Genomic DNA, 25,973 nt, shown 5'->3' with positions numbered 1-25,973 from the left:
ATAAATTTTGACTATTCTCCATCTGTACATGGAGTCTCTTAAAGGATAATCAATAACAAATATGAAATTAATTTGTTCATAACAAGTTTCTTCCTCTTGCAGTCTCTAAAATAGATCATTTTCTCAAAGCTTTTAGATGCAATTAGAGAAAAATCTGCCTCATTTTTCCTTAAAGGATGACAAAGCACACAAGTGTATGCTCCCAGCCTTACATCACAGTAATCATTCACCATGAAATTCCAATTTCATTAGATATAACCATTAAGATCTATAAACAATGCATCTGTGTGCTTTTTTAAAATCTCTGCAATCATATGTAGCATTTTATCTAAACACTTCAGTACTTCTCATTTGTGTCACAAGGATGTCAGTGCAAAATCAAATATTTTAAATATTTGGTTTTCCTTCCTTCAGTGCAAAATCAAATATTTTAAGTATTTGGTTTTCCTTCCTTTTCCAGTTGAGAAAGCCTTCTAGAGGATCAGTCTCATGTATTGTGCTACTTTTCAGCATTTGAATTTATTTGAAAAAGTGGCCTTTAAAATCTGGCAATTTTCTCAGATTGCACGAACAATCAAACTCTGTATTACATAATGAATTTGGGGTTGAGATCACCTGAAAAGCAAGGGCCTAAGGAATAAATGGAAAATCGTGATGCTATCAACATCCACCCTGCAGAACTTTTACCTCCGTTGCAGCCAGACCAGAGTCACTACAGACCCAGGCCATAATTCAGAGCTGCTCTTTGCACACTTCATTACTCATTTTTCTCCCATTGTCCTGTACAGCACAGAAGACTTTCTTCTTTCTAGCAACTTCAGGCTGTGTTTTGGGACCCTTCTTGTTAACTGTGTCACCTGCTTTCCCTGAGTGACTTCCAACAAGAACCCATAAATGTGCCAGGTGCTGCAGAGGCAGCAGGAGCTGTGTCCTGTGCAGGTGATTGTTAAAGCTGGGTGAGAGGCAGGCAGTGCCTGCCTTTGCTGCTGTCAGTAAAACACTGCCCCTGACAAAAACTCTGCCAGCACAGAATTTAACAGCTGCAGGTTCTTGGGCTTCAACAGAATTTCACTCTGGTGAGAGTGAGAATTGGATTCTGTGTCTTCTGAAGGGTCGTTTTTCAGGGAAAAAAAATCAATGTTTTGTATTGAATGTACCTGCTTCTTGTATAAACTTGTGGTTATTTATGGTAGGAGCTGCACACTTCAGGTTTTGTAGGGATACCGGCAGATAAAAATCAACCCATTTTCACCCCATCAAACCATGAAAGAACAAGTTCAACTTCATCTAATGCATCATCAACAGAATGGCTAAACTCTGAAGAAAATCTTCATTTATAGCAGCACATGGATGCTGGACCACATAAGAGTCTGGGAGATGCCAGAGGAACGCATTTGTACATTCTTTTTGTAATTAAATGAAGAAATCTGACCTGGATGTCACTAAGACAAAGGTGCATAGCAGCATTTGCACACAGATTTCATAATAGCCACGTTAAAAAAAAAAACCAAAAACTGAAACTACAAACAACACAGTAGAACAACAGCTCAAGAAGCACAGTGGGAATAAAGAACAAAAAAGCCCAGGATAATACATGTTAACTGCCCAGGATTTGCCCAGGATAATACATGTTAACTGCAGTCAAAGTGGGGCCTGAAGGCTCAGGATAATCCTGTGGTCCAGGAATTATCCTCCCCTTTTCAACTTCCACATCCTACACAAACCAAGAACACACATTTTAAAAGAAAACATCAAACTCCAAGGATTGTCTGTCCAAGTGATGCCTGGCCAACAGTGAAACTCTGTGGATCAACAGACATGAATTTTGTCATCATGTACCACAGGGTTGCACTAAACATCCTCAAGTAACTTTTCCCCAACAGATTCATGAGAACAGCTCAAATCTATATGGCTCATATGAATAATGGAAACCTCTTCAGCTGCTCTGGCACTGCTTCAGTGGGGAATTATTGCCACAGTCCAGCAGATCACTCCTGTGTCAGCCCCTGCAGCCAGTGCATGGAGTGCAATCCTCAGGAAAGAGGCAGAGAGCAGAAACCTGAACCAGGACACAGCACTCACTGAGATCAAATCACAGCAGGACCCCCCACACACCTCAAGACTGAAATGGTGTCTTATTCCCCCCCAAAAAAAGCTGTACCCACCACTAGGACATTATGCAATAGATGACTATGCAGTATGCCCAGAAAAAGCAGCTGTTCTGCAACTCTTTATTAATTTTATACTGCACTCAAGAAGAGGAAAAATTCAGCTTTCAAAAATGGTTTTTCAAAATTTATATACAGGAAAAAATAGTACTGTAGCTACCCAAGAGCTGAACAAGCATCACACTGTAACCCCAATGGATGGGTTACATTTTTCTTTCACTAGTCAACACAGAAAAACCTATTTCAGTTCATCCTGGCTGTTCAATCCTTCATTCTGCAGCAAATGAGTGAGACTGGGTTTTAATCAATTTCTATTTGGACCTAATAGTTTCGGTCACACTGGAAAATTTAATATAGAGCAAAACACACAAGTCAAGAGAAGCAACAACACCTCCAAAGAGTTATTTCCTCTCTGTCAACAGCACTCAACTGCTGACCCTTTTAAATATGAAAGGCTGAATGAGGAGGGATAACAATTCCTGGTGAGATGCTCTAGATAACACAGACCTGACCAGTCTAGAACAAAAAGGTTGTTTGGCATATCTGGGTTCCCCAAGTTTCAAGTCTAAGTATAAACAGAACTTTTGCTCTCTCTTATTATACATAAATATAACCCCAGCACAAGAAAATCATTCAGGTTACCAAAATGAGGCAGAAAAACACAAATGCAGGCAGGGGACACTGAGCACGTGTTGGACACTGGATGGGAGCTTAGAGAAATTCAGCCCACACCACCTGTGTGTGCTGATAGATCTGCACACCCCTCAGGAACTCATCATAATGAGCTGGAATGATAAATATAATTTATCTGGTTTGTCTCCCCTACTGCCCAGCTCCTTTTACTTTCCTCCTTCTCCATCTCACGTCCTACTCCCTCCACTTTCCTTTTACTCCAGCTACATTATTATCTGGAGGGTGGTGGGTGTAATTCTGTGCACATTCATGAATTCAAACAGCACACATTTCTCTCCAGAATTGTCTTTGGAGAAAAGGCAGAGTACAATTAAAGGAGTAAGTCAGTAAGAGCATTAACAGGTGCTGGTGTGGGTTTGCAAACAGCAGAATAATGCAAAATTTCAAAGTGCTCCCAAATTAATACAGCTGGGTCAGACTGCAGAAACCCCACAGGTCACAGAGAACACACAAAGGATAAGGCAGAACTGGGGTTTTCTTATGCTGCTTTTAAAAAACAATCCAAGTATTTTAGAGCCTTACCTGAAACATGTCTGTTTCTCTGTCATGAATATATTCCACTATGACTGTCTGGGTTCTGGATAATGTGTAAGAGACACTGTGGTGGCCTTTTGAGCTGATTGCCTGGTGGACAAAAAAAAAAAAAAAAAGATGTCTATTACACACAAAAATATTGCAATCAAATCATTTTTCTACATAAACACCTTTGCTGTGATCAGGAAAAGCAATGTATCATAACATGCTATTACAAGGTTGGGTAAGCACATACAACAGGATTTCTTTTGTTTGTTTTTAATGGAAAACCCCAAGCTGCAGCTGTTTGTTTCTAGTTCAGAAGTACCCAATACTTTTTTTTACATTTTTATATACATTTTTAGATACTAAATACCATTTTTATATGGTATTCTGAATGTAAAAAATACTATATTTTTTCCAAACACCTTTTTTCTCTGAAATTATATTCAGTTCCTAACCCTTGCAGCAACTTGTACACTAGCAAAGGCTTGGAGTTGAGGGGGCTTTGGCTTGGTTTTTTTTTGAAGTAAGTGAACAACAGAACTGATTTCCAGTTAAAACCTAGGAGTTCAGGTTAAGTAAATTCCTATTTATATCAGAAAGAGCCCAGCAGTTTTATATAACTGCTGACAAAATCCAAACACTTTCAGTGTGGTTTTCCTCATTAAAGGGTACTTCTTACTACCTGTCAAAGTAGACTGGTGTCTACAGATATGGATTTAAGATCAAAGATTAAAAAGTATTTTTGTATTTAAAAGAAGACAAGACGAGGACAGCTCCTGTTTTCTGCTTTATCTCACCAAGATTGAGGAAAATGAGCTGAGAAACTGAATTTCTTGGCTAACAGGGAAATAGATGTAAATATAAAGGTCCATATAAATGGACCATATATGGACATTTATATGGACAAAAGGTCCATATAAATTCCACACACAATTCTGGAAGGCAATGACTGTTACTGCTCTTTGCAGATACTTAAGCAATGAATTAATAAGTTAATTAAAGCTTTCTCCAGTTTTCAGTTCAGGGACTAATTTTCTCCAAGTTGTTCTCTCACTTGCTCCTTTCCTTTGTTCTGCTTTTCACCTAAAGAATTCACATATAGGGATGGTTAAACTAAACAACTAAATATATTCTACTCATCTGCCTGCTCTCCCTCACAAAAGCCTAAATTATGCCAAAGCTCCATCAATTATTGAACAAATCATTAAAAATCCTTCTGAATGCTGGAGGTATTAAAAACATCTATGTGCATACTAAAAGCCTACTAAGGGTTAGCAAGAGTATTTGACACAGAATTATTGAAAACACGTAATGGAAGAATTGTTTCTTGCAAACCTCATGCATTTACAACCAGACAATGCATTTACAAAGTGCCTCTTGCTGGAAGTTCTAGCACCTGGTCTAGTGAAAAATGTCCTTGCCAATGGCAGAGGGGTGGAACTGGATCCTCTTTAAGGTTCCCTCCCACCAAACCATACTTTGATTAGGCAAGATGACCTTTCCCAGTACTTCTTTTCTGCAATAAAGCTTTTAACAAAACTTGAAGACGAAATCTAAGCCTTGTAACAGCTGAGAAGTGATGCAAACACACTTGGTAATCAGTAACAGCCAGATTCTGAATTTCCCAGATTATTTCTAGTGTTTTGTAATAACCACTAGAGTGGCACCAAAATGCAGTTTGGATTACGTCACTAACACTCTGTGACCTGCCAGGACACTGAGCTGTGCTCTCAAAAGTTTTTCCTCTGTGCTTGTTTGACAACTAAGAGAGGGATCTGAAACTCTATGCAGGTCTCAGGTGTTCCTAGGATAGAAAAGAATAAAGGTGCTCCTAGGATATAAAGAAATAAAACAAAAAAGAATGAAGTGAAATAAAGAAATAAACAGGAGACCCTTACACCTTAAGTTTTAAGCTTAACATAGCAATAATCAGTTCATACTCATATTATCAGCTATCACCACTTCAAAGATCAGAAAGCAATAGCTTTCCTACACAGGATATCACTCATTTCCACAAATCTCTGCTGCAGCTGGAATAAGCAGAGGACAGAGTGTAAATGTGACAGTCCTGACTGCAGCTCCAGCCTCTCTGTGCAGCAGTGGCCACCAGCACCCAGGCAGGGACGTGTGCCCCAAGCCCAGGCTGGTGTCAGACAAGCTTCTGCATCACATGGAAGCTTTGCTGAGAATCCAATCTGGAAGTTTTTAAGGTCTGCTGGAAAAAACACAGAGGGAAACACAAGGACTTCCTGAATTACTGACTCAGGTCGTGCCCTATGCCTACAGAGCTCAGGGCTTAGATATATTACTAATACTGACCAGGGTCAGTGTGTCCTCTGAAATTCCAGGGTAGGACATAATCTTTTCTCTGTGTGCTCCTTCCCCCTCCCAACTTTTCTTCCCCATCTACTTCCCCTCCTCTTTGTTTTCCATTATTTATACCCAGTTATTTTCAGTAAAGAAACGCTAGATTTAATTTCCTGGAATTGTGTAATCATTTTGGAAAAAGCCAACGTTATGAGAAATGTTTCAACTTGTGTGCTTTCACAGCCTGCTGAGCACCAACAGTTATTCCAATTCAGACACTTTACAGGTATTTTAAGCAAAGCAACTGGCCACTTCCAAAGTCAAGAAATTAAAAAAGAAGAGACAAGTAACAGTATTTTAGGAACTACACAAAACAGTGGAAGTTTAGACTCCTACTAATAAAACACTATTTCAAGTGGAATGCAGACACAGGCAAAATGAAGGATTTTGACTGCTTGAGGAAATATAGAACCACATTACTACAAGTCCCAAAAGAGTCTGGAGATTGACTGCACAAATCTGGGGTTTTTTGCAACCAAAATAGTGAGTTTGCCTTTTTACTGCTTCTAGCATTCAAATTTTCAGACTGTTTTCCTGTCAGCAGGATTCCCTCCTCAAAACCCCTTGATGCTGTCACATAATTGCCCTGGTGCACCAACTGAAATGGTGAGAAAAGCCTTGATTCCCACAAGAATTACAGCAGCTTCAAGAGCTCTCACTGATAAATTCAGAGTTTCAGGGTGGACAACACCATGTCCACGTTCCAGGCAGGAAACAAGACAAGGAAGAACAAGAACCTGGCACCAAACTCTACTTCTGTCTTCTGTCTCCTCACCTCCACTCCAAGGCTGCCAAGAGCCACCAGAGTAAAACTGGGTATTTTCAAAGCTTTCTCTTAGAATCCAGTAAGCTTTTGAGTGAGTGGAACTGTAGAATCATTTTGGTTTTAAAACACCTTTAAGATTATCAAATCCAACCATAAATCCCAGGGTTGTCTTGGAAGGGAGATCTTCCTTCAGGCACTTCCAGCATTTTGGGCTCCTTCACCATTCCCTGTGTTTAACTTTGAACAGTTTGCTCCTGCTTTTCAGGCTCATAAAAGTTTAATGAACATTATCAATTGAACAGGAAAAAAAAAAAATCCCACCTTGAGTTAGTTTCCAACAGATAGAAATGCTGGAAAAACCTCACCAACATCCACAGCCTGAGCCTACCAAGCCAATCCAAACCATGTGGCTCCAGGCTGACCACAGACATCCCACCCCTTGTCCAGCAGGAATGTGGTTAAATTTGGCTAAAGTGTGAGCTGCAGGTACTCTAGGTGCCTAAACAGATGCAGAAATAATAGAACTAGGTCTTCAAAGGCCACTATCCTGACACTGAGAAGTAAATTTGTGTTGGAGTGATTGTGTACTTCTTTTTATCTTTTATACATCATTGTTATGTGGGGTGTTAGTAGGGTTAATTGCCCCAAACTGCAGGGAATTCTTGTTATTTTACTTGGGATACTAACTCAATACTAACTACAGATTAAAACCACACTTTTTGGTAGTTGTAAAAGCACATTAGAGGTATGCGATGCACAGTGTGAGTTACAGTTACACTATAAGCTTGTATTTCTATAGATGTTTAATGTTGCATTAACATTCTGAGGTAACTCTTGTTACCTAAACATTACAAAAGCATGTGTGCAATGATCTTAGGAATTCTAGTTCTTATAGCTCAACTGTAAGCAGTTGAACTGTAAGACACATCAGTTGGTGGGGAAACACAGGCTGGGTGAATTCAGCTGCCTACACAACACTTGTTTTTCTACATTTAACTGTCTCAAGGTGCTCAAGAGCTCCCTTTGGAGGAAACAGAGAGCAAAGGGAAGGCGACCTGACAAAAACCCTGTGGAGGAACAGGGGGAAAAAACAGCAGCAAGAGATTTTTTTCCACAGTAATTGCACTGCTAGTGACTATGCCCACAGTGGGACTGAGGGATTTTTAGAAGTCCAAATGCCAAAAAAAACCAGTAAGGGAACCCTGAGTGCCATATTCTAGGTGGCATGAAGGGACAGATTTGGCCAGCACTTTTCCAACACAGGGCTCGTGTTTGCACAGCAATGAATACAAATCCATGGGGCTTCCCAGATGGAGGCTCCAAGCCTCAGTGGATGCTGAGCCTGCTCTTAAGGTGAGCAGGAAGATTCCTCCCTATTGCTCCAGGCAAACCCCACAGCTCCCCCCACTACCTCAAGATTTGTGTTCTGGTCATTTTGGATCAAAACTCCCCAGTTTGAACAGAGACTGAAAAGCCTATGACCTCACAACAACATGGCCCAAGCAAATGTTCCTTTTTACTTTTTATTTTTCATTTTTCGACTTTGCTAGTAGCACAAGTTTCCAGTTATATCCTTCCTGCTGGCTGGAATTACACTTGGCCTTGGTTTTTCCCCTGCCTCCTTACACACACTTTTTCATTCTTGCTCCTTTCTCTCCGTTTTGAGAACAAAACCTCGTTCCAGCACTTTGCCCTCACAATCAAAGCAGCAGCTAAAGGCTATGACTTACAAATCTGTCAGGTCTCAGAGGAGCCAAGATCAAATAGAGATCAAACAGAGTCTGCTTTCCCAGCAGCAACACTGCAAACTCTGCCAGCCCCTGGAATATCTCAGTCCATCTGAATTCTTGCTCTCCACTCACTCCCCTGGAAAGGTGGATGCTATCAGTTTTATCATCATTTCAAGAAGTGAGAAAATCAAATTGCCTCACCCCAAAGAAAGGCACCTCATAGATAAAGGGAATAAGAATATATAAAGGTTATATTTAAAACCAATGCTTCTTAGTGCTCTGCTTTTTTAGCCAAGATACAGAAAAAGGATGGAACAAAACTACAACTTAACAAATCTTCAACAGATTATCCCCAAGAGCAGAAATGGCTCTTAAGTCAGCATTTCACCTTTTTCTCCTACACTGAATTTACAGCTGTGCTCAGCCAGATGTTCCCTATCTGGGCTCATGTCCTGGTGTGCCACAGCAAAGCCCTGCACACTGACAGTGCTGCTCCTTCCCCTGAGTCACCTCCAGCCCCAGAGCTCAGGGCAGGATCCCATCAGCTCAACACTGCTCAGCCAAACCTGCCGTGTCAGGAGCGTGTCCATGAACTACAGAAGCAGATCCCAAAATTCTCAGAGCCTTTAGGCTGCTGCTTGCAAAGCTTGAAGGGAACAAGTCTAATCCACTTCTAGAAATAGAGATTGTATTGCTTCCTCCTGGCTTGCAAACCATGTTTCCAAGGAATGAGGAAGAAAAAAAAATCTCTGCATTTGGAAGTTTAAAATTAGTTCCCTTGTGGCAGGTGAGCTCCCCAAAGAGGGCAAGAGGGACTTAATGCTATTATGGTCACCATCTCTTGTGCACCATAGCAGAAATAAAAGCTAAAATCCATTAAGAAAGAGGCAGATGTCTCACAGGAAGGGCTGCTTCAACAGAATAGGATTTTTAGTTGAGTTAATTAGGTTGGATTAGGACAATAAAATGATTTATGGGAACACTTTAGTTTTCTTTGTTGGTAGTGGAGCTGACCGACACCACAGTGACGTGTTTAAAATTAATGACAGCAGAGCCTTCATGAGTTAAAAGCTTTCAGACTTGGCTGCCAGCCTTCCATTGCTTTTATAAAAAGAGAACACAAGAAACACTCGGGGATGTCAGACAAAAGATCTTGCAACTTAAAGGGAAGCTTTAGCCAGCAAGGAAGGAAGCCTTCAAAAGTGAAGAACACATCCCATTTCCACTGGATTTTTGGACAGACTGACTGCCAGAGCCAGCAGACTCTGAGTTATCATAAGAAAACATAACAAAAGCTCCTAAGCACGAGCCACTGATACTTTACCCACATCAGAAAAGTATGTTCACCACTTGGGAAGTTTCCCAGCAAATTAAGACAAATGCCAATTCGTAGAACATTAGCTAAAGACTGTTTGCAATTTTACTCTGTCTCAAACCTAAGAGTAATTGCCCAGAATTACTGCTTCTCTAACACAGCACTTCAATAAATTTACACTGACCTCTGCCTACTGATACAGCTAGTATATATATACTGTAATTTTCCTACAGCCTTCTGCAAAGAAAGACACATTATTATGGAAAACTTAAGGGTTTAATGTGCCTGTAGGAGAGACTGAAATATCTGAATCAACCAGAACCACTGGCCCAGCTCTTTTAACTCTGTATCTGCTTCCTGCACAACTCCACACAAGCCCATTCTTCCAGGGTTTCCCCCTTCCTTATAAACATTGCAACTGCAACAACATCTCTGCAGTCATTTTTGAAATATCAATGTTAACACCTTGTCTGCCTCTAATACTTCAGCTGCCAATATTCTCTTGACAGCTAAAGAGTGTTAGGAAATGACCAAAAAAAGGACCAAGAGCCAGTAACTGCATGCAGGGAAGGCAATGTGCCACCACAAAGAAATTAAATTTTGTCACTTTGAAACGACCTATGTGTGGCACTGTCTGCAATCCCTGTCACAATGAACGAGTTGAAGCATGAAAATAGCAGATCACCCACCCCACTTCAATGTACTGAATGCAGATCACCCCCCAAAACTCAAGGCTCAGTGACTACACAGAAACAAAGTCAGCACAGCGTGGTTTGTTTACACTTCATGTTTTTATGGCTTTTGAAGCACTCCCAGGTTTGTTCTGTGCACCTTTCCCTGCTGAGGCTGGAGGGGACAGAAGGGACAGCACATTTGTCTCCAGCACATATCAAAGCCATCTGCTCCAAGTGCACATGTGGGGTTGTGTGCTGCCACTCGAGCACTTCATTTATCAACTCAACAGGCAGATGTTAAACCCTTTCCTCCATTTGCTGGATCTGTGTTGTTTTAGACAACCAGCCAATACCACACACAGAACCCTTCCCTAGAGAAGCAGCACCAAAACATGCCATTCCCTAATTCTGTGGCTGGGTACTGCAGCAGGGAAGGAGGCAGAAAAAGAAAAATTTTCCTAGATAAGCTACTGTAAACCGACATCAGGGCTGATAAGACCCTTGGCTATATTCTGCTTTTCAGAAGAATGTAGAATAGGCTACTCCCCAAACAAAAGGGGAGTATTCAAAATACCCTCAAAATGCTCAAGGGGGTGTTGGTGAAACTGCACAGATTGAAGTTAGGGGTCCAAACCATCATTTTTGCAGCCACTGACCAGACCAGAATCCTTTCTCATTCCTAGGACTCCTGACCAGCTCTGCAAGCCCAGTTGCTCCCCCTAGTAAGTAAAAGCAGCTCAAAGTAGACACCAGTTTATACCAACACACACCAACTTTATGACACAGTAGCTCAGGAGTTGTTTGTAAATCACCAACTTTTGGTTGCTGTGAACCAACACTTTACAGAACCAACCTATAAACCATTTTCCTCCCAATCTCACCTTCTCACTTTTCTAGCCCTTAAGATCTTTCTTCTCTCCATTTTCTACTGCCCATGTTCAGTAACATTACATGATAAGTGATCTTTCACCCATCTTTAGAATTATCTGTTTTTCCTCCTTTTATTCAGTTTGCTGAATTTCCTCCCCCAAACAGACCAGAGCCAGAGACAGCTCAGAGGCATCACACCAAACTGCAGCAGTGTCAGATACATCAACTACCCAAATCTTCCTTCCCAAAATCCAGAATGCTCCTCTGGACACGTTAGTGCCTGCACATTGCTGTGACAATTTTTATCACAGCTGCTCTAGAGCTGCCTGCTGGGAATCCTGTGTTGAGGACACATTTCAGCTGCTCTGGAGCCTCAGGAGGCATTTTTGTTTATCACTTCCTATGCAGAGTTTCATCTGTTTGATAGGAGACCTTCAGTGGTGTTGTATCACGTTGTCACATGCAGATTTTTGGCAGTTTTGCATTTTTTAATATTTGCAGTCAACAATAACTTAAAAAAGAAAAAAAGTCCCACTACTTCTTATTTACTCTAGCAGCAATTCTCTTTTCAATGCCTTAACTAATCACTACAGAATATAGGGGGATTCTCCACTGTATTACAGGTTAGATTTCCATATTCCTCTCAGTAGAGATTTCACTCAAATTATTAAAATACTTTTTCGGACACCAGTGAGACCTTCCTTCATGTGTGACTTTTTGGAAAGCAAAACTTCTGACTCCAAAACTCCTGGCATTAATTTCCTAAGAGTAGGATTTTTCCAGGAAGACTACAAAGCTATAGATTTAAACATGAAGACATGAACATGATTTTGTCACTGCAGCTGGATCACATCCCCAAAACTCTTGACACTCCCACAAAAATATCAGTAATTAGAGAAGGATGCAACAGTGTTTGTAACTGAACATTCTGGTGCCAACAGTCTACAATTCATTTATACACATCAGGAACAAAAGCAGCAGATGCCTGGCTACACTCGTGTATTTGGGTATGCCAAGCACACAAAATAGCCACAAATTAGGATCCTTAACTAAAAGCCAGACAAAAAAAAAAAAAATAAATATATATATATATAGTGATGAAGTCCCCTCAAGGGCTTTTATCAATCTACAGCCTGAAAGATTTGTACACTCGGCTCATCAGCAGTGAATGCTTCTGTGAATCAAAGCACCCCTGAGCACCAAGCTGTGCCTGCCTGCCAAAGGAGAGCACACAATAACACCAGGAGAAGCTGCAGATCATTCCACAGCTCCCAGACTCCATAAACTGCATCTGACACAAGCCAGTTTTACATCAAGACAGCCAAAGACTCTCCAGACAGTTACCTTAACAGACCTGTTAAGCAGCTGCACAAAATTCTCTCAAGAGGGAGGGGAAAAAAGCAAATACTTCTTGCCAAAAAAGCCATTCAGTGCTTCTGGAAAGCAGTTAGATTTTATAGAGCCCATCAAGGGACAGAAGTTGCTTTCTAGAAATCATACTATGGAATATTGTCCTGAGAGAAAACACTCTGACAGAACAAACCCAAAAGCAATCAGGTTTTTTTTTTTACTGGTCTGGATTGCTACAGGAACTGCAACAAGTCATTGAAAACTGCACTTTGTGGCAATTTCCTCAGTGGAGATTTTCAATAATATAAAAATATCTGTAGAATAGTTCAACTGGGGCTTGAACTAAGTTAGGCAAATTTGACAGTAGCTCTGAGCAAAAGTATGTTAAGCCCACTTTTCAAACAGAGCATCCTTACTGCAAGGGATTTCTGGGAGCAGAACAAGCCAGGTAAATGTAAATCTGTAGAATCTGTCTCCTGCAGGATGAAAGGGATGATCTGACCTCTCAGTTCACTAACACAAATTAATAGCCCACATATTGCATGTGGAAAAAATCACTCTGGGTTTCTTTAGCCCTACAAGTGCACGATGAACACAGCATTTGTAACCTTTCCAGTTCTTATTTATACACATTACCAAGCATCTTCCTGGGCAAAGTTCAGAGCTTGCTCACATTCCTTACTCACAACATAGTGTACTTAAAAACACACACACTCTCTGAACTGTGTTTAACTGAGCTACTTAAGTGATTTAAGTCAACAAGATAATACATTAAACAGCAGTCAGAATTAAATCCTGAATTATGTGCTGCACAGGAGTTGAAAAATCAAGTTGCTAACAAGTGCAAAGCAAGGAGCTTTCCTCCCCACATGTGCAGCTGCCAGGCTCATTCCAAAACATAAGTGACTGTAAACCCCCCTGGTGCTGTCTCAATCTGTGCAAAGCTGAAAACAAGGCTGGCCCCGTTTCCCAAACTTTTCTAAATTATCCAAGGGAGAAAAAAAAAAAGACCATCTCTGCAGCTAGGAGGTGTCAGGGCTCTGGGAGGATGTGGGACCAGTACTGCCTCCCCACCCTGCAAACTGAGAAACACAGTGAGAAAGCAAATCCCATTCTCAGTCATTCACCAGAACCACAACAAAGTGCTTACAGCCAGATTTAAGATTCATTTCTCCCAGAATGTTTTGTGCCTGAGTGTTACTCCAGAATTTTAGCACCCAAGACACCAGCCAGAGGTTACAAGCAACACCAACAGAGGGAGGTTTAGCTGAAAGCCACACGTGTACAGCATCTTTGTGTTTTTACTAAAACTTCAGTGTGGAATAAAGGATTGGGGAAAATATCAATATCAACAGCACACTAGTGAGCAAAGTAAACACAAAAGAACTGGCTGAGAGCACTTGAGCCAAAATACAGGTCACGTCTGCCACAAAACAGCTTTTATACCAGTATGGAGCCAAAGAGAACTTTCTAGGAGAGTCCAACAGTCACTTCCTAATATAGGCTGGATATTAGAAAGGTTTTTACAGAAAGGGTGTTAAGCACTGGAATTGTCTGCCCAGGGAGGTGGTGGAGTCCCCATCCCTGGGTGTGTTTAACAAAGCCTGGATGTGGCACTGGGTGCCAGGGTTTAGCTGAGGTGTTGGGCTGGGTTGGACTCTATGGTCTTTAAGGTCTCTTCCAACCTGGTCATTCTGTGAATTCTGTTGTAAACGCCATCCTCAGCCCCCATGCCCAGAACAGAGGGCTCTGCCCCATGGTTTATAAAATCATGGAATTGTTTCATTCCATTTCAAACCCCAGGGTGTGAAAGGGCGAGCACAGGGCAATTAAGAGGCAGAGAAATTCAAATCTGCAGAGCAGCCACATCTGCTTGGCTGCCATCAGATAAAGACCACCACAGCCCATTACTATTCTGAGCTGGTAGCAAAATCCTTCCCTTTACAGCTTTGGAATGGAATAAATTTAGCTTACTCTAGATTGTACTGAAGGATATTCTGCAGCCCAATTCCCAGTGTTCAGAGAAAGTAATTAGAGGATTAGTCGCCTCTATTGCTCTCCCTTCCTGTTATTTTCATTGTGTTCTCACATTTGAATCTTCTGTCGTTTTGCAGTAAGATTGATACAGGCAGAGGAGAGGAAGGGAAATTTATTTCCCTAAAATTTAAATCTATCATGCCAGCTTAAAAATTCAAGCCACTAAGATTCGTTTTAAAATTTATGATCCTGAGATTTGGGTTTAGCAGGCTCTACTAGATGCATCCACATCAGGAAATTACCACTTATCTTTTTTACAGTTTATTAAAATTTAAAGCAAGCTTTACAGGCAACTTGCTTTCTATTCACATGTAATGTCAGATAAGAGAACAGCTCATCAGAAGCTCTGCACTTCACACAACATGACTTCACCACTGATATGACCTGCTTTGCCCCTCTCCAAAACAGGCTGGCTCAGACAGAATCGAGGCTCCATCCCATATTAACACTTTTTTTTTTTTCCAGATATACCTTTAGCAATAAGACCCAAATTATCTGAACACACACACAGACAAAAATATTATAATTTAAATTATATTTTTTTAAATTATATCTTGTTTCTCTATTTTTATTTTAAAAATAAAGAGGTAGAGCACAAATCTAAAGTTGCAGGAGCCAAATTATGGGCTATGTCATTATTTCTATGAAAAATACAATTTTCCCAGTGGAAGGTGGGATTTGGGACTTTATATTGAATGAAACAAGCATTGAGTAAGAGTCTTAAATAATGACACAATGCACTTAGCAGCCCACAGTGTTAATAAGGCACAGTTTTAATTAGGGTTATAGAATATCCAGTGCTTCCTAGGATAAAGCAGCTCACATCTATGTGGAGAACAGGTTTATAAAATTACAGACAGCAAAAAGCACTTCAAGAATCTTTTTTTGCCCCCACAGCATGCCTGGGTAGAAGTTCTTGACATAAAAATTGTGTTTCCCAGTATTAACTGATTTAAAAGATGGTTTCAATTTGGTGTTTTAAATGACTTGATGTCTTAAAACAGTTGTTTAAGTTTTAGCAAGGAGGAAGGAAAATCTTTGCTGTGCTGATTCTTCTTCTGGCAGAACTTTGAGCCAGTGAAGGGTATTTAGCACACAGCACTATCAGGCTGCCCATAGTAATGATAAATGTGTTCAATATTATTGTTTAATTTAAGAAAAAATCATGAATTTACACACGTGTTTCTGAGAGCTTTAAGAGCAGTATTTGACATGTTTCAAATTGACTATCCACAGTTTTACAGGTTCACTGAGAGCAGGACTTGGAAGAGCCATTACACATTTCATACACAGCTCAAGAGATCACTGCTTACTCCACCCATCATTTTTATGCTGGAGATAAGAAGAAAAAAAACATTCCCTTTTGCAACCCTCTGCCAAAAATCCCATTTTGACTTTCCAGAGAGCTGCCCCATAAATCCCAGAATCATTTAAATCATTTCCACTGTTCCTTCCCTCTGCACCAACCTCCATCTCCAGACTTACCTGCCCTTTACATTCTCTTGACTAAATACCTACTGGCATTTATTACATGATTGAAACACATATGTTATATACATATATATAAAATTAAAAACACTGAAATCACATGCTTTGGGTGCAGTTTTAGTCACATTCCTGTGCACTTCTGGAATACTTGGATGGTATCCAGAGGAAGCCCCAAGACACTGTGGGTGAGCGAATTAAGAAGCAGCTCTGGTGACTCCTTGGAGCAAACACTGCCTACAAATAAATTATCAAATCATCTCATGCAGGCTGTAGAAAAATCATGAGTAATCTGTTTCTTTTAAATAAACAGCAGTGGCTGTAAAGATCCAATTTCAAGAACTGTGCCACCACTCTGCTGAGCTAAGAAAGCAATTTAAGAATAGTAACCGTGGGAATCTGCACTGAAATCAATTGATTCTTTCACAAGGTATGAACTGTAAAGCTACAAAACCCAGCAGGAAGCCTAATTAAAGACAACAGATGAAAATAGCAATCCAGATCAAATGCCAGATTAAAAAAAAATAATTAAGATCTTACATACTTTTTGAGCAAATATAATAAATTGAAATCCAAAATCAAAGTCAATATAAGTGAAGAGTATATTTAAATTCACATTTAATGTAATTATAACTGAGAAAACTTACCCATTTTTCTAACAACCACCCAGCAAGCTGGTACAGATTCACTGATCCTTAAAAACAAGAACTTAATAGCACAGCAATGCTGAAGAAATGCAGACCACAGTGTGCAGTGCCAACACAAAAATTCTTTTTACGTACAAATTGTACACCAAAGGTTGGCTTTACTTAAAGAATTCCTTTCAGAAAACTGCAGCAGAACCTCTCTTGGGTTCCATAAACATTGAGGGAAAGGTTGGAGTGTCTCAATAGCTGAATGCACTCCCCACTTGCAGCATGACTTCCAACTACCCCTGTCCCTGAGTATCTTGTCCTATCAAAACATTCATTTTTTCATTGACCTTCCAATGTTTTATTAAATCTCTGGGATAATGACATCTATTCTCTAACAAGCAATGGAATATGTAGAAAATATTTCACACCTAAAAGGTGTTTTATTCAGCTACATTAACCCATCCTGCTCTCTCAACCTCTACTATTATTATTAATACAGCTATTACATGTAATAGGCAATTCAGAGCAGCTTTTATCACAGTATCTCATTTTGACCTTTTTGTTTCTGTACCTGGCAACTGATGTAAAATTATTTCCACTCAGAAGATTTGCCCTCTGACTGTTAAGTCAGGTCAGGCAGTGCGGATAACAGGATTTTAAATGATGGCACAGAAGCCATAAACCAAAATTTGTGGTTGATTATAAACTACATTTTAGACTTCACACAGGATCATTCCAAATTTACAATTCCCCAGACGAAATAGAACCTCGAGTTTGAGGTCTTTTGGTATTGGATTTTGTTGCTGAGCCTCTGTAGGAGTAGCAAATAATCCCTTAAATCTCACATCTGCTTTGCCTAATGAAGCAGCAGGAACAAAAGGCCCCAAGAGCTGCGAGGGTTTCCCTGCATCCATCAAGGCTCAGGGCTCTCACCCCCTTCCCTGATGTCTCTGCAGACAGAGCTGGAGCTACAAATCCCATATGGGCTCTAAAGATGGGCTCTTCCTTTAATCTTCCCTCCCTAATGCTTCCCAGGTTTGTTTTTTCCCCTACATTATGTACACAGACTTTCACTACAAGCATCATCATTTTTTACACCTAAAAAAAAAAAAAAAAAAAGGTTCCATTTTAGCACTTACTCACAAACAGTCCTAATTCATTTTTACAACAGCCATTACCCTCCCATTCCACACGCTCCACACAGTGCCTACTACAACACATGGGAACATTTTCCATCATTTTCAAAACCCTGCAGCTACTGGGATACAACTCACTCCACCCTCCACCCAGATCCTGGAGACAAGAGTGAACACCTGCTTCAGAATAACCAAACACTTTTGCACACTTAATATTTTCTCCAAAAGAGCACAAAGAAATTATAATTTAGATTTTTAAACAGGATTACCTAATCAGGTTAAATTTTCCCCATACCAGCTCTTTTCCAAAGTCATCCTTTTGTCCCCACATTGGTTTAAGTGCATCACATTTGGCTAAAACATGTCAATCTGCTTCATGCTAATTTGATTTCATCAATGAAGTGTAAAATACACTAAATTAAAAACAAACCAGATTTCTTCAAAGAAATCAGTTTTCAGACAGCAGCATGTGGAAATTCCTAGGCAGTTGCTGGAGTTCAGAATCAAATTGGTGAGGCACTTTGTGCCAGGTTTCTCGGGCAGTTGTGGTGAGTAACTTGTGCAACAGCTCATTTCAGCTGCCAGTTTTCATTTGCTGCTATACCAGGCAGCGTCTTTCCATTCCCTCCTTCAAATCAGTTTTGCTACTCCCGTTTGAATCCTCTCCAGCATTTCAGAATCCTTCTGAACACTTGACAGCAGATCTGTACTGGATAAGGCAGCCTCGTCAACACAGACTGTTCAATTCCACAACTCCCTGCTCATCCCAGTCCAGAAATCCAATTTTGCAGAATTACATTTTTACCAATTGGAGACAACTCTTGTTCCCAAGGCAAGTCTCTGTTGCAATACCTATATGCCCTACTGAAATCCTCCAAGTATTTCACTTTGCTAGTATTTTGGTTATAGTTAATTACAACTAATGTGGTTTTTTTTAAAAAAAGACCATTTTTAAATGGGCAAGCAACTCCATGCAGCTTAATTTTACTTACTCTTCTTACACATGAACTGCTACCAGTTTTATCAAATGAAATTTATGGGGTTGGTTATTTGGTTTTTCAAAGGTTCTTTCATGTGATACATTTCAGGCTGGAAAATTGCTTACTACTACAAAATCCCATTAATAACCAGCTCAGGAATTTCAATTTCACAAATAATTTACCAGGACTTAAATTAATTAATAGCCAGCTGATAACAGTGAAGATAATATCACCTGAAGCTCCTTTTCAATTTCTCATTTTTACTTTTCATACCAGTGTGCAGTGGTGCCACGTTCCCATCCTGCACAGGGATCTGGGCTCTCATTATCCCTTTCCAGCTCTTAGAGGACCATTAAAACTCTTCAGGAATTCCCCACTGCTCTCACCCCAGCAATCAATTACCAAGCCAGCAGGTGCTCTCTCCCTCTCTCTTTAGCCACTTAGGATCCTTGGGAACACACTCATTTAGAAAATTGTATTTCTAGGATGTCCTCAATAAACCAGGACTCACCTTATAACCCTAGAGTGAACAGACACCTGCTGTTCTGCTGTTTTCCCCAAATGCAGGGAGAAAATGTGTGCAGAGGGATGAAAAGGCAGCAGGAGGTGCTGTGCAAGCTTTGGGAAAGGCACAGCCAGGCTCTCTCCTGTTCCCTCATTACAGAAAATAGATCCCCATCAAACCCAAATAGATGAGGAACTGATCCCTCCCTCGTGAACATGAGGATAAATAGTTTAGAATTCCTCTTTACTGTGTCCTCATACACTTTCTCAAAGTGTCTTTTATTATATCAATAATTATTAATAGATACCAACAGATATATAATAAATATATTTATTATATATCTCATTTACATTCAGCAAGGCACAGAAATGTCAGATTCCTCACATTATTACATAGGCAAGGAATTTTTGGGACTAGAGGCTGCTAAGTAAGTTTTTCCTATTTACTTCTTACCACAGACTGTTCACGTGGATACTCTACCTTGTCTTCAATCTCAGAGACAAATTCCCCACGCAGAAGGTTGGGGTCTTCACTCTTAAAATCCATCTTCCACTGAAATGCAACAAAATAATGCAAAACACCAGAGCATTTAATTCTCAATGGTTTTGGTACATTTTTCCCCCTCTCCTTGCTGAGAGAATCTGAGAAAGTCAGGATTTGCATCCTGCCAAATATTGACATACTCTCTTTTAAGTAAAATATTTTGAATAGACCTCTCCAGATTACCACAATTTCTAAAAATAAATATTGAACAATAGCTAAAGCTCATTTTCCAGGCAGAGAGCTCTGTGAATTGCAGGTAGTTACTTGAGTACATTCTTTTCAAAATATTATAGACATTCCCTTAACAAGGAGTTATAAATGCATGAATAAACTATTCAGTTCCCCTGACTTGCACTGAATACTTAAAGATATCACTATAAAAAAAGAACTATGTCCTACTAAAATATATAAGCAAAAAAAAAAAGAGATTTATTAAAAAATTATTAAAAGGGTCTTGAAACAACAGGTGTGCAACAATTTTCTGCAGTGGAAAGTATAAATGTAAGGCAGTTTTTGTGTCTGTGACCAAATGTATCCTTATTACAGTTTCATGCTGCCACTCAAGCTTCAGCTTTGATAGCTAAAATTGTCAAATTAAAGGAGGTTTATTTTAAGTGTTATGAAAAGACAAAGCACTACCTGAAGAAGGAAATGTTACTATGAAGTGTAACTAACAGTCTGGAGGGTCTGAAGCATTAAGTACTTGCCCTCAGGGTTGGATCAGCAAATCTAAAACTTCAGGAAAGCCTGCTTAAACCCACACTAGTCCATCATGAAAGTGTTGTTAGAGGCTTTAAGAGAGCACTATGTGCCTGTCAAATTGCATTAAGCAATATTAAAATAGAGCAGTTTAAAGCCATTTTGGGGTTGAAGTGTCCCTGTCTTTGGCTGACAGCAGTGGAGGAGCTGATGCAGCAGAACTGTTGATACTTTTGCCACATCATTACTGTCTTGGGTTGGAACTGGGGTTGTATTCTATTCCTGTCTGTGGGGCAGTTATCCTCTGTTCATTGGGCAGTTTTTCTTTATCTCTTCCACAACCAATTCTCCCTCCAGGAGACCTCTTCTGTTCATAGGCCATTAATTATTAATTATCTGTTCATGGCCAGTGAGTGTTCCTACATGGCTGAGAAAATTCCATCATCCATGGGGAGATGCTCTGCCCAGGGGAGGAGCCAAACATTCCTACCTGGATCCAATCTGACCTGGGAACAGCACAGCAGCCTTTGCCCCCTGCATTCCCAGAGGAGCAGCTTCCTTCCCCCTGCATTCCCAGAGGAGCAGCTTCCTTCCCCCTGCATTCCCAGAGGAGCAGCTTCCTTCCCCCTGCATTCCCAGAGGAGCCCAGGCCCATCTCCCCCAGCCCTGGAGCTCCAAGGAAAACTCCCCCCTTGTGCAGATCCTGCTCCAGCAGAAGCACAGCTGGCACTGCAGGAGGGCTGAGCCCCCCTGGGATGGGGCTGAGCCACTCCCTGACCCTCAGGGGACGGGGCTGCTCTGACTCTGCCAGTGTTGTTTTGTATTACTGCACTTTTTATTTAATTTTTTTAAAAATTTTTCTTCCCTAATTAAGAACTGTTATTCCTACTCCCATATCTTTACCTGAGAGCCCCTTAATTTCAAAATTATAACAATTCAGAGGGAGGGAGTTTACACTGTCCATTTCAGGGGAGGCTCCCACCTTCCTTAGCTGACACCTGGCTTTTCAAACCAAGACTACCAAACAAGTATTCAATAATACAAGCTCTGTCTGAACTCGCACAGATTCTCCTGTTACTACAACAACAACAAGAAAAAAAAATCAACCAAAAAAAAACCAAAAACAAACCCCCAGTTAAATGTTCCATCAGCAGGGATGAAATACTACACAGACAGAGAAAATAATAATTTGTTGTGTCTGTTGAATCCTGAACCTCACCTTGCCGGGACACAGCAGCAGGGAGAGAGGAGCTGCTGTAATGAAGCCCCTCGGGAGTACAAAAATAGAGATAATTGCAGCTTTGTCTCACTGAACACCAACCTGACTAACTTCTGTTAGAAAGTTCAAACACCACTTCACAAATTAATTCAAGATTTTTAGTCTGAGTGAAAAACAAACAAAAAAACCCACAAGGCACTTATGGGGAAGGCATTCAGAAAAGAACAATGAGTTGTAAGAACAAAAGGCAGACATTCCTCCTGGAGGAAAAAAAAAGCTGAGTTGTTACTATGAGGCTTCTCCAGTGCAAACAGTCCGGGAGAAATGAGCTGAAATTCTGTCCTGACCTGGAAAAATTCCTTTATTTGTGACACCAGGAGATGACACAGTGTTGTGCCACCAGACATACAGAACCATGACTGACGCTTTCTGCTCAGACTGGCTTCCAAGGAAAATAATAATAGTTTTGAGGAAATGAGAGCTATGAAAGAACAGCATGTATCCTAGATTTTTCCCTTCAGCAGCCAAAGGCCTCAGTACCAAGGAAAATATCAAGAGAGAGGAAGAGTTTGAAGTGTAACGTGTAATTTTTAGTGCCTGTCTCTGTGCATCTCACTTAGCAAAGCGTGAAAAGCACTGATTTCCAGTAAAGCTGAAAGAGGTGATCTAGTGTAACTAATATTCTAATTACAGAATCATGTCTCTCAGGCCAGGATTCCCCTTCACAGAAACGTGAACAAACAGCAATGCAACAAAACCCTAGCATTTCCTGCTTTCCAAAGTTAAGATCTGTTTATTCATGAAAATTCAATCCTAGGACTCGGTGAAGATTTTAAGATTTAAGCCAGAACCATCAGGACTCTGAACTACTTTCATGAACACAGGCATTCAAAACAAATGATGAAGAGATGAATTTGTAGCTTTATATTTTTACATTATTGAAAATCTTTTCTGGATCTAAAGTTATAGGGAATATAACATAATATTATATGGAATATCCTGTCAATACATCCCCACCACTCTCTTGGTGCACTGCTGCAATTTGTGTTCAGAGACCAGCAAAGAACTCACTATGGCAAAAACAAGGTACTCATTTTGCCAGCTCAAGAGAAAAGAAATAAAAATCAAAATATTACCAACATGAAGTGACAGAACAACACAGTCCAAGTGTTGTTACGAATGAAAACTGGGACACAAATCTCACAACTCCTGAGCACACCAGCCTATTTTCACTTTATGTGCATTCCAGAATGAGCAAGGCTCTACACCAGTAGTGAGTGCTAAGCACAGTGTATACATGTTTTATATCTTAAATGCAAAATGAGAAGGAAAATTCTCTTTTAAAGCCCCATGAGTACAGTTTTAACATTTTTCTTTCCAAAAAGAAAATGTTCAGCTATGTTTTCCTAAAAAGCTCAAAGGCATCTCACTGATAGACCAAACCAGAAAAAGCAAAAACCAACATCTAAACTCCTGGTGTCCCTCACTTCCCAGGGACAAAGGGGCAGAGGAGCAGCACAGGACAGGTCAGTGGCAGGGAAGGAAGAAAATGGGAAGGAAAATAACAGCAGGACTTTAACTCAGGCTTACAAACCAATTCATGAAATCCATTTCTTCTTTACACTCTGTATTATGTCTGCATTTATAAGATGCACAGGAGGTGATGCATAAGGGGAAGACGACAAAGCACAAGCTTCTGTATCAGTTTATTTCCACATAAAACATCATCCTCTCATATAAAGTTCATACTGTACACCCTTCCACAAGTCTATCACAGCCAGATCATGTCTGTCAATTATCAAAGAGTTCAATTCAACCCCTTCAGCCGTAATTTTTGATGCTTTAAAATCCTGGTAAAGTTGGAATTAAGTGCCAGCCTAACAATTTTGCAGCAAGAACACCACATCAGAGAGCAAGTCTCACTGTTTACACAGACAACCAACCCATCTGCCACTTGACAGGGAGACACAACCTGCCTCAGACAGGTATTAATCTTAGTTTCTGCCAAAAGCACTTTAATAGAACCACAAACCCTATTTTCAAGGCAAGGTGTTTTCTCCCAGTGTGGAGCAAAACATACTCTTGGGATAAGAAACTATTAATAGAGAACTAGTACAGCAAGGCACAATCAGAAATTGGATTAATACAGTACTGATGATACCAAAACATTCAGCACATTCTTGGCCTTTCGACTTTGCATGCAATTTCTTGCTGTTGACAAAGTTATCTCAGTGAATTCCAAAGGTGAATCTTATTCCACTTCAAGTCTCCATGAGCCTGCATGAAAAAGCATTCAATCATCATCATCCTGGCTGTAGTTAGCAGGCACTAAATAAATAGACTTAAAAGTAGTGAATGTTTCATGAGAAAGAATTGTAATTGTAAATTACATTCTCCCTCCCAATAGTTTGTAAGCCTTCTTTAACACTGCTCATCTATTTCAGTAATAAGAGGAACATGGTATCTAGATCCATGCATAAACAAACAAAGAAAAGAACAAAATAAAGGAAGTGCATAAACAGCAAACCATCATGGCAAATAAATGTGCAGGCTTTTACCAGTCTGGAGATAGTACAGTCTGGAGTACATAATATTTTAATAAGGAGGATTTGTTTTAAAGAAAATCTACTTTTTATCTTCACTATTCTTCGAATACACATTGATATAAAACAGGAAAAATGTAAGTGATAAAGAAGAGACATCATGTACCTGTAACAAGTGTCCTAAGTGCTCTCTCCTTCCTGTTAATCAAGCCTGAGAAACACAAGACTCAGATAATCCTGGAACACTGGACAGGCTGATTAGATACACAGATTATATCTGTGATTTATTAATTTCTCCTGGTGCTAACAACACATTTCACAAGTAGGCAAGTGAAAGCTGGGCAAGTACTGCTAAAACACAGCCTATGCACCATTTATGCACAATTAACAAATGATTCTGGATATGACATTTCCTTGAAGACAACTTCCTTGACTTCAAAACAAAGAGTACCCGAATCCTGGCAGGAGTTCAGAAGATGACTCTGCAGACACTCAAGGTTTTGGCAGAAAAATGACCAAAGGACAATGGATTACATGAGGCTCCCAAGCTGTCAAACATCCCATGTACACAAACTGGCTACAGCTCCTTCTGGGGTGACCTTCAGCCAGGCTTGTATCAGCAACTAAGATACCAAAATTGGTATGGCCTTCTGGATACAGCTGACTCACTGGAGCTTGACCAAATCCACACGCTCTAAAGTGGCACGTGCTGCTCAGCTGAGCCACCCCTGAGCCTGCAGAGCCCAAACCTGCCCAGCCAAGCCTTCAGCATCCTCCAAAATGTCCCAACACAGCTCCAGCCCCAGCCTCCATGACCCTGACACTGCTTTCTCCACTGGGCTGCCACAGGGAAGGATGGTCTCCACTGCTGGACTTGGAGCATTGTTGTGGGCTTTCACCTAATGCAAAGTGCCTTATTCAGAATAAACCAAGGCAGGACTGTTTCCTTGAGCTGGGAGCAAGACTCTTTGGCTATCAGAAATCATCCAATTCACATTATTGCTCCACCACTAATGCTGCAGCCAAACATTACCTGGTAAACACTGGAACAGAATGGGTTGCAGCTCCATGGAAATTCTAACATCCACTTGTTGAGACAACTATCACCTCTCAGCCTTTGCATAGCCCCAGTCCAACCTGAGGCAGAAGCATCAGTTGTTAAATTTCAAAATCTTCTCCTTTTCACAGATGTGTTTGAAGCCATCAAAGCCTTTGACTGAGGAAGGTGCCTCCACACTCCTGTTTCAAAGTGGTTTAGTGTTTTTAAGGCTAAATGAGGTAACTCACTGCCACCAAGTAAAAACCAATTACTACTTCAGCCTGGAAAAACCTCGGTGCATTCACAGTGCCACACTGGATGATGGTGTTCTCCCTTGTCATGCTGTATTTGGAGTGCACATATATTTTTATTTAGCATTATGGCTCAATTTTAATCAGAGGATTTCTACAGAGAATTCCTCAGCAGTCAGAGAAAAATCAGAGCCCTACCTCTAAATTTAGCAAGTGCATCTTCATCTGGAGATGAAATAAAGATTCCTTAGAAAGAGCCTTGTTTTTATATGCATCACATAATGGCACAGTGGTACTTTCAACCCCAGAAGTATTTGCTACTACAGTGCAAAGATACCAAGAGACAACATTAAATAACCAAGGTATTTTTAACCAAGGAAATGAGAATTAGAGTGTTTCCAGTAACAGGCAAGATCATAACACAGGGATATTTTAAGACATTCAGCATG

At 40.3% G+C, this 25,973-nt stretch overlaps 1 protein-coding gene across 1 annotated transcript in view; it reads right to left on the bottom strand.

Annotated features, from left to right (window-relative positions):
• PELI2 (pellino E3 ubiquitin protein ligase family member 2) overlaps positions 1 to 25,973 on the bottom strand; it is a 66,226-nt gene that overhangs the window by 5,857 nt on the left and 34,396 nt on the right. The window contains exon 3 of the mRNA XM_021534638.3: positions 3,384 to 3,485. Within this exon, the coding sequence (XP_021390313.1) occupies positions 3,384 to 3,485 (102 nt within the window). The remainder of the gene's footprint in view (positions 1 to 3,383; positions 3,486 to 25,973) is intronic.

This window comes from Lonchura striata, chromosome 6, assembly GCF_046129695.1.
Source record: "Lonchura striata isolate bLonStr1 chromosome 6, bLonStr1.mat, whole genome shotgun sequence".
NCBI lineage: Eukaryota > Metazoa > Chordata > Aves > Passeriformes > Estrildidae > Lonchura > Lonchura striata.
This window is presented reverse-complemented; position numbering and strand designations above follow the sequence as displayed.